This window comes from Zeus faber (assembly GCF_960531495.2).
Source record: "Zeus faber genome assembly, chromosome: 22".
Lineage (NCBI taxonomy): Eukaryota > Metazoa > Chordata > Actinopteri > Zeiformes > Zeidae > Zeus > Zeus faber.
In genome coordinates, this window is record NC_137209.1 from 10,922,560 (window position 1) to 10,940,188 (window position 17,629).

The 17,629-nt window shown below is 46.0% G+C and overlaps 1 protein-coding gene across 1 annotated transcript in view; it reads left to right on the plus strand.

Moving 5' to 3' along the window:
* Nucleotides 1-2,239: 2,239 nt before the first annotated feature.
* The window catches only part of LOC307247134 (protein O-GlcNAcase), a gene marked incomplete at both ends in the record, with an annotated part of 20,160 nt that continues 4,770 nt past the window's right edge, over nucleotides 2,240-17,629 (plus strand). The window contains 8 exons of the mRNA XM_080023200.1: nucleotides 2,240-2,279; nucleotides 4,784-4,835; nucleotides 11,673-11,770; nucleotides 12,014-12,144; nucleotides 12,651-12,822; nucleotides 13,056-13,154; nucleotides 13,511-13,780; nucleotides 17,545-17,629. The exon at nucleotides 17,545-17,629 is cut by the window's right edge and continues 2 nt beyond it. Of these exons, the coding sequence (XP_079879326.1) occupies nucleotides 2,240-2,279; nucleotides 4,784-4,835; nucleotides 11,673-11,770; nucleotides 12,014-12,144; nucleotides 12,651-12,822; nucleotides 13,056-13,154; nucleotides 13,511-13,780; nucleotides 17,545-17,629 (947 nt within the window). The remainder of the gene's footprint in view (nucleotides 2,280-4,783; nucleotides 4,836-11,672; nucleotides 11,771-12,013; nucleotides 12,145-12,650; nucleotides 12,823-13,055; nucleotides 13,155-13,510; nucleotides 13,781-17,544) is intronic.

Below are 17,629 nucleotides of genomic sequence, written 5' to 3' on the forward strand. Positions count from 1 at the left end.
CTGAACCAACCGACTGCTTTGCGCCAAGCTATCCTCAAGCGGGCCGGGCAGGCGGCGATGGCCATGCGCCATAAGTATAAAGCCGAGTGGATTTAGCCAAGTTTGTCAAATAAAGTTAAAAAAAAAAAAACTTTTCCACAGGGGGGGGCGTGGAAATAAACATGTGCCGGGTACTCCCCTTCTTCACACATGTTGGTGAGGGGGCGTATCAATGGCTCTGCGGACACGGCACGGGACGCCCGCACGGGGCTTTTTAAAATTTTGTTCCATTAGGAAACGGAGGAAAATAAATACATCTCAAATAGAAACAGTTCTTTGTTTTGCTTGGAGAAGCAGGGGACGGGGATGCGGCGCGATCGCTCCCCTTGGGGTACGGCTGGGGAGCACGAGATGCGACGACGGGACTGTTTCCACAGAGAAACACAGCCCTTCCCAAAACTGAAGAATGCCGCCGCTCAACTTCAAATCTGAAAATCCTCTGCAACCCAACCAAACCTTTAATCACAACTCTGATCGATACATGAGACTGAGATAAGAAGTCCTTCCCTATATATATATATATTTTTTGTTTGGGTCGCAGTTTGTAAAGCGACAAATGTAAAATAACACATCATTTAAATCCCATGGCTTTGTTTTATTCATCCTGATATATAGTTTTAAATGTACACTGTGTATCAGATCATAAATATTTTATGCTCACTTCCAAACATAATTACAAAATTGAAGGTTAAAAACGTTATTTTTATGTTTTTATTGTCAATGACCTTCCGCGGCCCACCCGTTGTGAAAACTCGGCATTAACGGCTGCTACGAGGCTAGGTTAGCTAACGTCAGCTAGGCTTCCGTTGACTAGCTATACTGCGCTAGTTGCTTGAGTTTGGGCTCATGTCGCACGATACTCATCTCTTATATTATATTATATTATATTATATTAGTGTGTCGGCGACAGGAGCGCGATGTCGGGCATTATTCGGAACGACAAACCCCGAACGCAAGCCCTTCAGAAACGTAAATGGTGACTGCGTCATCTCGGCCGAACAAAACAACCCCGCCGAACATTCAACCTGAACGGCGTCACCGAACGCCTTCATCTGACGCGGCCGCGACAACAGCTTCTTCTGTAAAATGGAAAAAAATAAAATAAAATTAAAAAAAAAAAAAAAAGCCACGACCACTTCATTCCTCGATTAAAGACAAGGAACGGCCGTTACCGTTTACACCGAACCGCCTTTTTTTTTTGTTTGTTTTTATTCGCTTAGATCTGAAATAGGCGACGAGTCGAGCGATCGAAATTGACGCTGACGTGAACTTACGCACCGTCACTCCGCTGGCGCGACGTGGTGTCGTTACAGCGCAGCGCCGCTGGGTGGCGCCCCGGCCGGGGGGGGGGGCTCAATTGGGTGAAGCGCCTCGTTCAAACCTCTGACGGTTTCCCATCATTAGCCACTCTTTTTCAGCTGTTGTCCTGTCCAAGTGTTCGGGGTTTTTTTTTTTTTAATTTTAATTTAATTTTTTTTTTTATCTTCCTTGGTTTTCGGTTTATTCTATTCCATTTTATTTTATTTTAGTTTATTTCCGTTTTACCTCGAAACGCGGTGAGCCTGCGCGAAGAGGGAGCGGCGTGCGTGATGACGAAAGGTTCGATTCGTCTTTTTCCGATTCGGTTCTCGACGAGTCACTCAAAAAAAAAAAAAAAAAAGAGAGAAGAAAAGAGTCGATTCCGTTGGTATAACGCGCGGGCGGGCGAGGGGGGGGAGACGAGGGTCCGTAGAGGAGGTCGCCCCTGTTGAGTCGTGGACAGAGTTCTCCGAAGAATTATCTCGCGATTTGACGTCAGTGATCTTGCATCGCTCCGGCGGAAGCGCGCAGTCAGTTATCCCGAGTCATTAAAAAATAAAAATAAAAAAAAGGGTTGTTCGCAAACGGACGCGTCGCCCGCGAGCCTCGCGTCGCCGGCGGAGGCAGAGCCGGCGGCGGAGGAGAGGAGAGCGGGAGGACCATGAGGAGCATCCCCGGTGCGTGAGGCAGCGACGGCGGAGAGGAGAGCGGGAGGACCATGAGGAGCATCCCCGGTGCGTGAGGCAGCGACGGCGGGGAGGAGAGCGGGAGGACCACGAGGAGCATCCCCGGTGCGTGAGGCAGCGGCGGCGGGGAGGAGCGCTCCGTCTGCACCGTCTTCCCCCTTCCTCGCGGGGGGCCGAACTGCCGGGCAGGCGGGATGGAGGAGAAGGATGGAAGGATGGAGGGGAAGAGCCAGTTTATCTGCGGGGTGGTGGAGGGTAAGTGGGGGTAACTACCGAGCGCCGTACCCGCTGGCCGGATCACGTGACCCCCCCAGGTCCATAGGGGGGCGTAGGGGTGTTTTTAAACAGGGCAGCGTTTAAAATAGAAGCATTCCACGGCCACTCTGAGAGGCTGAGGGAGAGCATGGAGCAGTATCAAGAGGGGCTGCATATGAAATATGCTTGACACCGAGAGAACGGGAGGATGGGGATGATGATGATGGTGATGGTGATGATGGTGGAGGCGATGAAGGTGCTTCTGATGATGGACAGATGATGATCAACACCGTGATGATGATGATGATGGTGCAGGTGATAAGGCGGGTGGTGGGGACTATAAGGAGATTGGTTTATGTTACTGATGGGAAATTCCTTGATGACGATGAGAAATGATGATGATGGTGTTAAAAGTTGACAATGATGGTGATACACCTCCATCACTGCATTCTCTCTCTCTCTCACACACACACACACACACACACATACACATTCTCAGACTATTGCAGGCTTGTTCTGTGCATGTGATTCTCAGGTAGTGGCGTCCTGCTAAGTGGATAATTGGTCTGGCCTGGTTGGAAGCGTGCACACACACACACACACACACACACACACTGTAAACCTATGTGGTCCTCTGCACACATGCACACTTGTTATAAACGGGCACAGACAACCACACACATCCCTCAGGGCATAAGGGAAAATGATGTCTAGATTGTAACTTGATCCTTCACATCTTTTTCGGCGTGACCCACTTACATAAATATGAGCCTGTACACACACACACACACACACACATATATAGAGTGCACTTCATTTGTGAGGACCCACATTCCTGGTCCACTTCTAAACCAAAGAAAATGTAAATTGGAAGTCCTGTCCTCACCAGTATAGTAACACACACACACACACACACTGCGGCTCTTTCAAGAAACTACAAAGGACAGTAGAAGCGGGGACCCTGGAGATGTGGCTCTTGCTATAAATAGGAGTTGCATTGGACAATGTATTTAAAAATGGAGCATGGCTCCGCTGTGGTCAATGGCTTCAGTCGTGGATGTTCCCACACACGGAAATTTTTTCTTCTCATCTTAGGTTTATTTCATTAGTTATTGTATCTGACCCAATCTTGCCCGTTTATTTTATTTTATTTTTGTTTGTTTTTCTGTTATTTACATTATACATGTTTATTGTTAGGTTCAGTGTATATTTTCATATTTTATTGTACTCATTCTATATTTCCACATTCTCTTGTAGGTTTGAATATAATAGGGTTTTGATATTAGATTTTTATTATGGTATGACATGACATTTTGTTTTTCTTTGTTTCTTTGCCAACCCTTGGTCATTGTTATTTGTATTGGTACCATTGCTATCAGTATCATTTCAGGACATAAAATGCTAAAAGTGAGATATGGTGTCATATTAGAATGAGATGTAATCGTGTTCAGATCAACAAAATCTGCTATCCACAATTTTTTTCCACCACCAGGTTCCAGCTCTTTGCTTGAATCTCCAATAGAAATTATCCGTGGAGTTACACGGATGTGTCTAGGGCCGCCCACTGAAAGTCGACTAGTCGAAACATCAGTCGAAAACCAGTCAGTCGACTGAGATTCTTCAAGTTGAGCAGTCTTTTTTTTTTTATTTTGTCAGCCAGTGTGCAATACAATTACAGGATGAAACAGATAGAAGCTCACAAAATGCACAGGGATCACATTTCAATGGGGAATCATAAATATATATTTTATATGGGTGAAACGAACATGGCTCTCTGTGTGGCCCGATTGCCGTGCCCCCTTCCTCCCCCCCAAATAAAACAACTAAAAACAGTGTGGGGACGGGGCACGGCGAGGGGGTGATCGGGGAGAGAGGCACAAAGAGAGTGTCCCCATTACGCACGGTTTCAGTACATAAGCAGAAATAACATAAAAAATAACCTACATCAAAAATAAAAACACTTGCCCGATTGTGGGCACCCCGCTGCTGGCGAGCGCTTCGACGGTACCGTTGGAGAGGGAGACAGGTGCGCAAAACGCTCCCCGATCGCTCTCTCCGAATATTCAAATTGAACAGCCACATCTGATGAGACTGACGAACTTCTGAGTCAGGGATAGCCCTAGATGTGTTAAGTTATTACAAAGCACAGAGAATTACACAAGGATTCTTCTCTTCCATTCATAAAATGTTGATCAGTTTGTCACAGACTCCCATTTAAATGTGGTGTAACAACTGGTGTGGATAAGAAATTATGTATATCCCAGTAAAGAGCAGCATTGAAAGTCATTGCCTGTCAAGTCAAACCACTGGGTACAGATTTCATTACTTTCGTTAATGAAGGTAATGAATGTAGAAATGAAATGCTTTTTTACAGTAGGGGCAAAAGTCACTGGATCATAGATTTATAAACATTTTCTCTCTGAAATCAATTCCAATTGGATATTTCTGTTTCTCTAACCCTATACCAACTTCCTCCTGTCTGTGTGTCTCCATCCCACTACTAGGTTTCTATGGGAGACCTTGGTCCATGGATCAGAGGAAAGTGCTCTTTGAATGGTAAGTTGGTCTTTATCCAGGTGTGTGTGTGTGTGTGTGTGTGTGTGTGTGTGAGTCACGTCGGACCAGCCGCACACCTACTGTTCTCAGCTCACAGCTGGTGCGTTTGTGAAAAGTGCTGACACAGAAACGCTCCTCCAGGGATGAGGGAAACCGCACGAACCCCGGCTGATGGCACCTAGCGAGATCCTCCGTACGGAGGAAGGATGAACAATGGAGATAAAGGCTACTTTTAAAACCTCGGGTCTTGACGCCCGATCCCTTTTACCGGTTGAACGCCGTTCTTCTCTGCATTATGTTTACTTTTACAACTCTCTGTAGTGAGGGATGGGGTCGTGTTGTTACAGATACGGTGAACCGCAATGCAGGACACCACAAGGTCTTAGGAGTAGGTGCAAGGTTCAATGTTGAACAGGCAAAGAATCAAGGTCGCAGACAGCACCGAGAATTCAAAAGACACACAACGATCTGACTGCGACAGAGTGAATGGGAAACGGGTTAAATACAAGAGGAGTGACGAGGAAGGTGAAGACAGGTGGTGAGATTGCTGACTGGGGACAGGCGTGCAGTGGCAAGGATGGGAAACCATCCCTGCCACTGCAGAGGGAGCTAGAGAGGGATAGAGGTAGCAAGAGAGGGATAGAGGGCACAAGAGAGGGACCTAGAGACAGGCGACATGTAAAAGCAGAGCAGGATCCTGACAAGTGTGAACGGAGCGTCTGTTGTGGAAAGGAAAATTTGCAATTCTTTGGGAATTCCCTCACAATATTGGCATTAATCCAGATAGTAATGAGAGTGCGGTGAATGCCAGTCTTAATGTACAATGCAACAATAAAATAACTAACAATGAACCAAATGTAATCAATAAACCAAATTTGAAATGGGCTATTACAATAATCTACTGAAACAATAAGTGTAAACATAAAAAAGCAATAAAGTAAAGAAATCCAACAGTAATAAGAAAAAATGGCAACATTCAACAAAGCTAGAAATGAACTAGAATATAGGAAACATTCCAATGTTCAACATCCTAAAAAATAAACAAAACCTAACTCAACAATAAAGGGTTGGTCGTCAAAAAGATAGAGGTCTTCCATATTCGAGACATTGTTTTTGATGTTTTCCCAGCAGCCGTCTCCACCCCCTCCGTCTCCCCCGCCACTAGAAGTGCTGCACAGTGTGTGGAGGCAGGGCAGGAGTCAGGAGCGCTGGGACTCCTTCTGATGACTCACAGCTCCAACAGAATAATCAATCGACTAGTGCGACACTTGTTTTTTACAATGTGTCACGGACTCCGTAATGGACCGGGTCCCTTTCGGGGACAAGTGTCTGAACCCAGGCGTTTAAATTCAGGTCGGCTGAGGAAGTTCTGGATTGTTTCACTTGTTTTTGTTTGTCTCGGGAGGTAGAATAGGCGGGTTGTCTGGTTCACGGGAGGAAGGTTGTTGTGAGGAAGATGCTGCATACTGAGTGGAAGTAAATGGATGCCTTGCATGGGTGCCACTCTTAGGCGAAATCACACTTTTAACCCGGACAAACTGAAATGGAGGATTAGAGCTAATCTACGTCTACTGTGAGTGAAGTGTTAAGTGAAACCTGGGCGGAGGCAGGTTTATCTTTGGACCTCCTCCAGGTCCACCTTGATGTTGGAGAAAACGGATGATCTGGACTAAGACCAGCACCAAGACCAGACAGAAGAGGCTGACTAGTCCTTCACCGCCTCAGTCTAGAACTTCTTAGTCTAGAACTAATTCCTCTTAAATGAAGCAACGTCTTAGAAAGGCTTTTTTTAAATCCTGGATTAATTCAAGTAGCTAATCTTAGTCCTTATATTAAACCCCATCTACGAAACTGCCCCAATATGTGTATGTTCAGTATGAATTATATAAAAATTAGAAATGTGTAATGATGGTATGTAAAGTTACATGACAGTATGTTTTTGAAGTTTAGAAGGTATCTAGTTGGCAAAAAAAAAATAGTTTATAAGGTTATTGGTTTAGATTTAACTATCAGATGTGAAGGTATAACATTTTGCTGGTACGAATATAGTCTGAGGGATTATCACGGCATAGCAATACTATAGAGGAGGAAAATGCAAATGACAATTTTATAGATAAGTGTTTTATTGTACTTTCACAACATTCTTTTGGTCCTTATGCTCGACTGCAGAGCATATAAGCCTACTCTATACTGAATAGAATTAGCTGGAGCCACCTTTTGAAGGCAAAATAAATGAGAATAATCGGACTTGGAATTGTCGGATTCTTCACCCCTATTCAGTAAAAGGCGATGGACTGGTGGAAAGCAACAATTAATGGTGAAAGTGTTAGTCTCATAATAATTGGGAAGGATGTGCACAAAATTTAAATGACATGCGTAAACTCGCACAGTAAACTCCTCCAGGCCTATGTCTCAACTGGTTATTTTTTTCCGTTTCTGCTTTTAAAAATGTCTTTTCCACCTGGTTTCTGCAGTAAACCTGATTATCACCGTGTTCTAATTGATTTGTATGGTTTTGTACTAGAACAACGTATACTGTGTATTTGTGCAACATTTGCGTCTATAATCATGCCCCCAATCCATTGATTAAATCCAAACCTGAGTGGGGCCAGAAGTCACCTTCATGCAATTGAAGCCTTGGGCCATTGCCCAGAGGGTCGCCATGTACCATCCACCTCGGCCATCTTATTTTTAAGTTTGTGGAGAAAGGTTTTAGTGGATTCTTGGTGCATTATCCTCACCCTTATCTCGCAGCAGCGATCACCAAGGAGGCGATCCTTTACAACGCAAGGCTTTTCATTTGCAAGGCCACATTTTCCGCTATCTGGCCCTCAATAGTGTTATTCTGTCGCCCATGATGCTGACTCAAGGTAAATATCATACATCACACCTCAGTCAAGGAGAACTACACGCCAGACATTAAAATCTAGGGACCGGTTTTCAGTAGGTTTTTTTTTTTGTGCCACATATGTGTTTTGGGAAACAGGATATGAGCGGGAACGGCGCGGAACCCCGCCAGGAGGTTTGACAGTTCTGTGTCCTAACAACTGCAGCCGTCGCCTTCAGCTCCCACGAGAGGTGTGGAAACGTTGCCGTGGCGGCGGCGGCGGTGGCGGCGCTGCGCTCCCCAACCGGCTCGCTTCACCCGGTTCGACTCTGTTTTTCCAAATATTTCCTTTTGGGAGGAAAGTTAACATTGAGCCCAAGGCATTTGTTTTGCTGGCTTTTTTAAACACACATGAGAAATAGCCATTGGGGATAGAAAACCTCCCAAGGAACAATGGAAAGTTGGTAAACAAACCTGCATCTGTGGTTATGATATAAATGAAGGGAGAATAAGTTGAGGGTTCCTGCTTGATTTCTAATTTTCCAATTTTTTGTTTTTTTGGGTGGAAACGTGGGGGTACAGTCATAATCCATACAGTCATTGTTACATAAGTTTTGGCACAGCATGGCTGTTGAAACATTATCAAGTGTTGTGTGTGTGTGTGTGTGTGTGTGTGTGTGTGTGTGTGTGTGTGTGTGTGTGTGTGTGTGTGTGTGTGTGTGTGTGTGTGTGTGTGTGTGTGTGTGTGTGTGTGTGTGTGTGTGTGTGTGTGTGCTTTTAGAGGGAGGTAGGTTTCTGGCAGCTTTGTGGGGGCGACTTTGTACCATCTGCCTCGGAAATGATGGAGGGAGAATGAGAGGGAACAGATTCTACCCACGGATGACCAGAAAACATGGTTGAGCTGGTCCATTTCCAGGGAGATGGAAAGTGACAGCGAGCGGGGACGTAGAGTCGTTCGTATGAGTTTATGTTACAAGTGTGTGTTTACGATCCCTACAGCTATTGTTACACTTCTCGTACTATGCGACATCTATAATTCATCGGGTCATTTCCTGCCGTGGAGCCCCTGCATCGATACAGTGCATCTGTTTTCTTCTGCCTTGTCCCCCCCGCCCCTTTCCTGCTTCATTCATCTCCTCATCTCTCTCTTCACCAGTTGTCTGCTGTATATCCATAGTATATCCAAAACCTGGGGAAATCATGACATTTCGAGATTAACTCATAAAATGTCACTAACCAAAAGGCTCTGTTTCAAGCTGCTCTCTTCAAATAGTGATGATGATAATAATAATAATAATAATAATAATAATAATAATAATAATAAACGTTATTTCTATAGCACTGTTTATACAGGAGATGTAACTAAAAGTACTTCACAAAAAGTAAAACAAAAATACACAAGCGCTGAAAAATACGAAATATAACCTGCAAATTAAAATATATATATATAAATAATTTGAAATTAAAAAGATGGTTAAAAAAGAAATAATGACTTAGTCAAAAATTGTTGAATGCTGAATGTAGCTGCATCTAAAACAACCAAGGTCTTTTTTGTTATATTTTTTGAAACGGAATAGCTTGAATAACTCCTTTGGGAAGTTTCGCTGGAAGATGCTTTTCCCCAATTACACAGGAGCTAGGCTAGTCGATCGCCCCCGCGGCCTTGTATTGGTGCTAACACAGTCATCATGCAGCCCGTCGCTGTGCTGGAAGCACAGGGAGGAAATTGGTATCAATCTTCTCGCCCGAATGTTCTATAAGATTGGGTTGGGAAAACAAATCAAATTTCCCCCCAAAACGTGAGTACAGAATCAAATTTTTTCTTATTCAACACCAGAATCAGAATCACAATCAGTTTACTTGGCCAAGTACAAGGTTCCACAGGCTCAAATACAAGCTTTTCACAAGCTGTACAAAAACAAAATATACAGAATGTACGGAATGTGCTCTTTGCACCAGACACATTAAAAGCCCTGCAAGGTGAATTCAATGATTTGTTTCAAAACCATTGCTGAAAACATGTGAAAAGACTGAAAAACATGGTACTGAATTGATTATTTGTCACATACATATACATACGGTCATACATACAGTATATACAGTGAAATGTAATGACACCCGGTGATTACGCACAATAAACTCTATAAGCTCTAAAAATACTGAAAATACTAAAATGTGCGTAATCGACACGAGTGCGACAAATTCAGAACACATTTATTTTTGCTGTACAGGGACTTTCAAAGGATACAGCAGGAGCTATGGCCATAGGGTTGCTCGTACTGAGTGTAGCTATGGATATAGTTAATATTTCTGCGCAGATTGAATGTATCCAATAATTTCAACACGGATAACAATGGACGAATAATGGTCAAAATTTTTTGGTATTGTGTGTGTGTGTGTGTGTGTGCGCGCGTGCGTGTGCATGCGTGTGCGCGCTCGCGCGTGTGTGTCAATGTGCCCACCACTGCCCCAGTGGGGGGCAGTGATAGAGGGCCTGGTTGTGGTTCCCACTGCCACAAGAAAGAAGCTGTTTTTGTGGCAGTAGGTTTTGGTCCCGATAGACCGCAGCTTCTTGCCAGAATATGTTTTTTTCAGTCTTTCAAATAAACGGTCTCCAGGGTGGGGAGGGTCGGCCACAGTCAAATTCAAACGAGAGAGTATTTCAAAAATGACACGTTGTGGCATCTAATTTTGTCTAACGTGTTTGCCGAAAAGAGTCCGCCTTTCCCAGCGTCTTTGCAATTCATGGGATTAAGAGAGCAGCTGCTAAAATGCCGTTACAAAGCAGCAAACAGGAATTTGAAGCTGCTGGTACCTCTGGAGTCCCGTGAACCTCAAGGTGTAGGATCCTCCAGAGGCTTGCAGTTGTGCATAAACCTACTATTGGGCCACCCCTAACCAATGCACACAAGCAGAAACGGTTGCAGTGGGCCCAGAAATACATGAAGACTCATTTTCAGTCTTGTTACTGATGAGTGCCGTGCAACCCTGGATGGTGCACATGGATGGAGTAGTGGATGGCTGGTGGATGGCCGCCATGTCCCAACAAGGCTGCCACGTCAGCAAGGAGGTGGCGGAGTCATGTTTTGGTCTGGAATCATGGGGAGAGAGCTGGTAGGCCCCTTTAGGGCCCCTGAAAATGTGAAAATGACCTCGGCAAAGTATATAGAGTTTGTGACTGACTCACCTTCTTCCATGGCACAAAAAGAAGAACCGTGCCTTCCGTAGCAAAATCATCTTCCTGCCTGACGATGCACCATCTCATGCTGCAAAGAATACCTCTGTGTCATTGGCTGCTATGGGCATTAAAGTAGTGAAACTCATGGTGTGGCCCCCATCCTGCCCTGACCTCAACACTATTGAGAACCTTTGGAGCATCCTCAAGCAAAAGATCTATGACGGTGGGAGGCAGTTGGCGTCAAAACAGAAGCTCTGGGAGGCTGTTCTGACATCCTGCAAAGAAATTCAAGCAGAAACTCTACAAAAACTCACAAGTTCAATGGAGGCAAGAACTGTGAGGGTGATCTCAAAGAAGGCTCCTATGTCAACATGTAACTTGTTTTTGATTGAAATAGCTTTTGATTTCAGTGAATACGACCTCCTAATGCTGCAAGTTCAACAAATGACCATTTTCAGTTCTTCACAACCTATACAATGTTTTGAAACTCTGTTGTGCATAATAATTTGGAACAGTGCATTTTGAGTATTTTATTTTTGAAAAAAATACTGTTGTCATTGGGACGTTTGTTCAATAAGATTTGAATTATACACTAACGGTTGATGACTTGAAAATTATACTGAATGTCATTTGCATCGACTATTTAGGAAAATCAGAGAAAAATATCACTTGCATAATCATTTGAAACGCGGTGTAGTTACAACTAACTGTGCTTGTAGATTCTGAAGCTGTGTAGTAGACAGAACCAATTCAATACTCTCTCTCTCTCTCTCTCTCTCTCTCTCTCTCTCTCTCTCTCTCTCTCTCTCTCTCTCTCTCTCTCTCTCTCCAGGATGCAGCGCTGGGGGTTGAACACCTACTTGTACGGCCCTAAAGACGACCTGAAACACAGACTCTTATGGAGGGAGGTCTATTCTCCAGAAGAGGAGGGTGAGGCTTTTCCATCTATCCATCTATATCTATCTATCTATCTATCTATCTATCTATCTATCTATCTATCTATCTATCTATCTATCTATCTATCTATCTATCTATCTATCTATCTATCTATCTATCGAACTATCAATCTATCTATCTATCTATCTATCTTCTGTATTCAAGCAGTTCAACTGAATTTTCTCCTCTGATTGTCCTTTCCTTCTCCTCCTCCCTCCTTCCTCTCCTCCTCCACAGGTCAGTTACGTACACTTATAGTGGAGGCCCAGTCCAGAGGTCTGTCGTTCGTGTACGCTCTGTCTCCTGGTCAGGACATCGTCTTCTCCTCCGCTTGTGACCTCACGCTGCTCAAACGCAAACTCAAGCAGGTATAGTTGATATCAATGTGTACGTGTGTGTATATACGTAGTTGTATAAGTCGCGTCACAATTCCAATTCGAAATCGAAAATCAATCGAAACGAGCGCTCGATTTTCGACCTTCGAAATCACAAGCAGGTTTGCGATTCTCCCCGTATTTTTGTTGGTTATGTTGGGCATATAAACCGCGGACTTGACTGCGGCCCCTGGTAGTGGTGGGTGTTCCGAATCCTTTCAGGGACGCAAATCTTTTGATTCAGTGCACAAAAAAGAGATTTGTTCACTGATTCGTTCATCGAATCGCGAAGATTCCCGGCGATTCTCACGTTCGCGAACGACTCGTTCTTTGCCAGAAACAGCCACGTGGACACACTGAAACACACACACACCTCCAGACACACAGTTGTGCAAAGCCTCCGTGTACATATTCCTATGCAGCCGCAAAAAATGACATTTCATTCGTGGCCTCCCATCTCTTGTTCCCCTCTCTCTTTCCGTCTCCCGCTCTCTCCCTAGGTATCAGACCTGGGTTGCCAGGCATTTGCCATTCTGTTTGACGACATTGACCACTCCATGTGTCAGGCCGACAGCGAGGCCTTCTCCTCGTTTGCCCACGCTCAGGTCACCATAGCCAATGAGATCTATCGGTTCCTGGGGGAACCGCCCGTCTTCCTTTTCTGTCCGACAGGTAGGATGTAAAGCTGAACCTTCCGAAAAATCAAACGGTGGATTTTTGTAGATACGCCTTCACGATACCTATATATACAGTATATATATATAAAAAGACACAACATGGAACACCCAGCACTGCCGTTGTCTCCAAGGCTTCTCTCTCTCTCTCTCTCTCTCTCTCTCTCTCTCTCTCTCTCTCTCTCTCTCTCTCTCTCTCTCTCTCCCCCTCCCCCATCCCCTCCCTGGCAGAGTACTGTGGTTCTCTGTGCTCCCCCAGTGTGTCCAAGTCTCCGTACCTGCAGACGGTTGGAGAGGACCTGCTTCCCAACATATCAGTCATATGGACCGGTATGACACACATGCGCGCACCTACGTTGCCAGATACTGTTTCCAGGGAAAAAAAAGTTAGGGAGGGACGGTAGAAAAAAAGGAAGGGTGTTTTTGGAGCGGAAGAACGGAAGGTACTGACTGACTGTAATTGGTCCAAATGACCACTAGGCTATTGATTAGGCTGGGTCAAAGTTCAACTTTCTCCTTCTCCTTCTGTAATTTCATATGTACTGTATGTTGCAATGCATCGTGGGATATTCATGCCATCGTAGTGTGCAATGCTAGAATGATATTTGTTACTTTTGGACGTGACGGATTTTGGACGTACCAAAAGACTAATTTGGCGTCCTCTGTCCCTCATCTTCCCCCCGCAGGCAGCAAGGTGATCTCCAGGAAGCTCTCTGTGGACTGTCTGGCCGAGGTGGAGTCCGTCCTCCAGCGCCGCCCGCTCATCTGGGACAACCTGCACGCCAATGACTACGACTCCCGGCGCCTGTTCCTGGGACCGTTCAAGGGCCGCGAGCCGCAGCTCCGGGGCCACTTGAGGGGCCTGCTGCTCAACCCCAACTGCGAGTTCGAGGCCAACTACATCCCCCTGCACACGCTGGGCTGCTGGTACAGAGCTGGGGAGGAGGAGAGGAAAGGTACGGCGTGAGAAAGAGAATGAAAGAGGATTGAAAGACAATAGGGTGAGCTGTTTAAACAGCGCTAAGAAGTAAAGGGGCGAAGGGGTTATGGTTATGGTAGGGTTAGGGTCACCCTACTGTAACCCACAGCACAGGTCAGAGTTCAATAGGAGAGAAGGTAGCCTGGTTCTGTAATCTAATAATGGCATTTCCAGATTACAGCCATCCACAGCAGTCCCTGATCCTTCCTGTTACATTATTTCATAAAATGATGTTGCTTAGCAACTAACCCAATACAAGCCGCCAGGCAGGAATTTTGCTAATATCGCAAAATGGTGCTTAGCAAAAAAGTACCCTCTCGTACTTTAGCACCAAATCACTAGAAAAAGTCCCACACCAATAAGCCAAGCATCATTTGGATGAAGCACTTTTATTTCATAAAGAAATAAGAAATCGTTGAATAACAGCTAATATTGAGCCACCCGCTCTCGTAAAAGCCATCTCCTAATGAATTCAAGGCAAATCTGCCTGCCCGGCTCTTTTCGTCTGTGTCTTTCACTCCCTGCCAAGCCAGAGTGAGGGTGCAAACTCGACAGGGTATTGCGGCTTTTATCCGTGAAATGGATTCCCGGGATTAATTAAATGACGCAGAGTGAAAACATTTATCCGCGCTCGAGCGCTAACCCGCGGTATCTAGTGATCTGGCATTCTCATTTAAACACTTTAAAACGATGCAGCGTGGCGAGGGGAAGCGAGGGTGGAGGACGAGGAGCTGGATGTGGAGGATGAGGGATGAAGAGGAGCCCCGAGGAGGCTGGAGTGCACGAGTGAATGCACAGGGATGCAAGGAACGGCGAAAAGGAGGGGCGAGCGGAGCGAAGGAGAGAAAGAAAAAGACGGAGCGAGTGAGGAAGAAAGAGAGAGAGAGAGAGAGAGAGAGAGAGAGCCAGAGACAAAATGAGTATACTGAGAAGGTGTTGTGGTGGTAAGAAGCGGAAGATGACAACACAGATGTGGTGTGTGATGTGTGTACATTCAAGATTCAAGATTCAAGATTTTTATTCGTCACTTACATATACATACTTTCATACATATATGCAGTGAAGTATAATGCAACGCACCCCGTGATAACACAAAATATGTCCTAGGAAAATTTTCTAATAGCCCAACTAACTGACTCCTAAAACGTAATACAGTAAGTCGAATACTTATAGAATAAAATAAAAATATGTAGAATAAAATAAAATACAATAAAAATAAAATGAAATAAAATGGAATAGATAGAGGGAATATGCTTATGTATATGGAATAGGCAATTATGTATATACAGATATGTGCATTAAGGTGGCATGTGAATAAAGTGAGGTAGTGTTTGGGATAATACAGCACAGTATACAACAGTACGGCGCAGCAATACGGCATCACGAACAACCCTGAACAGTGACACAGTATGCGGTACAGTATGCTACATACAGTACAGAAGGTAGTGGAGCCTATGTGTATGGCTCAGTGAGGACCCCTGGTGAGTTCAGCATTGACAGTTCTAATGGCTTGCAGGAAAAAAACTCCGTCTCAGTCTCTCTGTTCTCGCTGCGTGACTGCGGAGGCGCTTGCCTGACCGCAGCAGCTGGAACAGTCCGTTGTTGGGGTGATGAGGATCCTTCATGATCCTGCGGGCTCTGCTACTACACCTCCTGGTGTATAACTCCTGCAAGGGGGGCAGTGTAGTTCCAGTGGTACGTTCAGCTGAACGCAGCACCCTCTGCAGGGCCCGCCTGTCCTGAGCAGTACAGCTCCCAAACCAGGCAGTAATGTTGCCTGTCAGGATGCTCTCCACTGCTCCAGAGTAGAAGGACTTGAGGATCCTCCCCGAGACCCGGAATTTCCTCAGCTACCTGAGGTGGTAAAGACGCTGCCTCGCCTTTCTCACCAGAGTGTCTGTGTGTACAGTCCATGTTAAGTCCTCTGTGATGTGGACTCCCAGATATCTGAAGCTGCTCACCCTATCGACAGAAGTCCCATTAATCACCAAGGGCGCGTGCGTCCTTGGTTGTAATCCTCGCCTAAAGTCCACAATCAGCTCCTTAGTTTTGCTGACGTTCAGGTGGAGGCTGTTGTCCTGGCACCAGAGTGACAGGTCAGCCACCTCCTCACGGTAGGCCTTCTCGTCACAGTCGGTGATCAGGTCCACGACCACAGTGTCGTCAGCAAACTTTATGTTGGTGTTGGAGCTGGACCTGGCCACACAGTCATGTGTGTACAGGGAGTACAGTAGGGGGCTGAGGACGCAGCCCTGGGGGGATCCTGTATTCAGGGTGAGGGAGCTTGACATGTGCTTCCCCACCCTGACCACCTGGGGGCGGCCTGTGAGGAAGTCCAGGATCCAGGCACACAGCGGAGCATTCAGTCCGAGCTCCTTCAGCTTGACAGCCAGTCTGGTGGGGACTATGGTGTTGAAAGCTGAACTATAATCGATGAACAGCATTCTCACATAGGCCCCCTTCTGGCCATCCAGGTGCGTGAGGGTGGTGTGCAGTACCTAAGAGACCGCGTCATCTGTGGATCTGTTCTGCTGGTACGCAAACTGCAACGGGTCCAAGGTGCGGGGGAGGGAGGCGCAGATATAATCCTTAATCAGCCTCTCGAAAACACTTCATGACCACCGAGGTGGGGGCCACCGGACGGTAGTCATTCAGGCAGGTTGGAGAGGCGATCTTCAGGACAGGAGCGACGGTGGACCTCTTGAAGCAGGACGGGACCACTGATTCAGCCAGGGAGATGTTGAATATTGTAGTGAACACCGGAGCTAGCTGGTTAGCACAGGTCTTCAGTACTCGCCCAGATATACCATCTGGGCCCGCAGCTTTCCTGGTGTTCACCCGCATCAAAGCCCTCCTGACCTCGTGCACGGACACTGAGAGTGCGCGCTCATCCCCAGCGGTGTAACTCCAATTAGCTGGCAAGCTAGCGGTGTTGTTGCCAGACTCGAACCGCGCATAAAAGGAGTTCAGTTGGTTGGCTAGGGAGGCGTCCACACTCGTGGCTGGGGAGGAGCTGCTCTTGTAGTTTGTTATTGTTCGCAACACCTCCCACAAGCGTCTTGTGTCCCCCCGCTCCATCTGTAGCTCCACAGTCTCCCTGTACGCCCGTTTAGCGTCCCTCACCGCCCTCCGCAGATTGTACGACGCCGCTTTGTAATTGTCCATATTTCTAGATACAAGACCATCGTTGTAAGCGGCCGTGCGAGCATTCAGAGCGCAGCGGATGGATTTATCAACCCACGGTTTCTGGTTTGGGAATATCCGAACTTTCACTGCGGGAACGATATTATCCGCTAGCGTAGTTACAAAACTTACTACAACCTCCGTAAACTCGCTGACGTCACTTGAACTTGATTGGAACATGTCCCAGTCTACGTCAGTCAGAGCGACCTGAAGCGCAGCCTTTGATTGGTCCGTCCACCGCTTCACATCCCTCGTCACCACCAGTTCTCGCGCGATAAGAGGCCTGTAAAGCATGTTTTCAAGTAAGGGGGGGGGGGGGGGGGGGGGGGTAGAGAGGGAGATGGAGATAGATAGAGCGAGAGAGAGATGAGTGTGAGGGGGTGGATTTTATCATCCATTATTATATTATATATTAATATAATATTTTTATTCAATAGGAGGCAAATGCAGTTGAAAGTTGTGTGTCTGTGTGTGTGTGTGTGTGTGTGTGTGTGTGTGTGTGTGTGTGTGTGTGTGTGTGTGTGTGTGTGTGTGTGTGTGTGTGTGTGTGTGTTCTAGATGAGGAGTATGACTACTGTGCCGACAGAGCTCTGTCCGTCGCACTACACGACTGGATGGATGAACTCAACCAGCCCCTCCAACC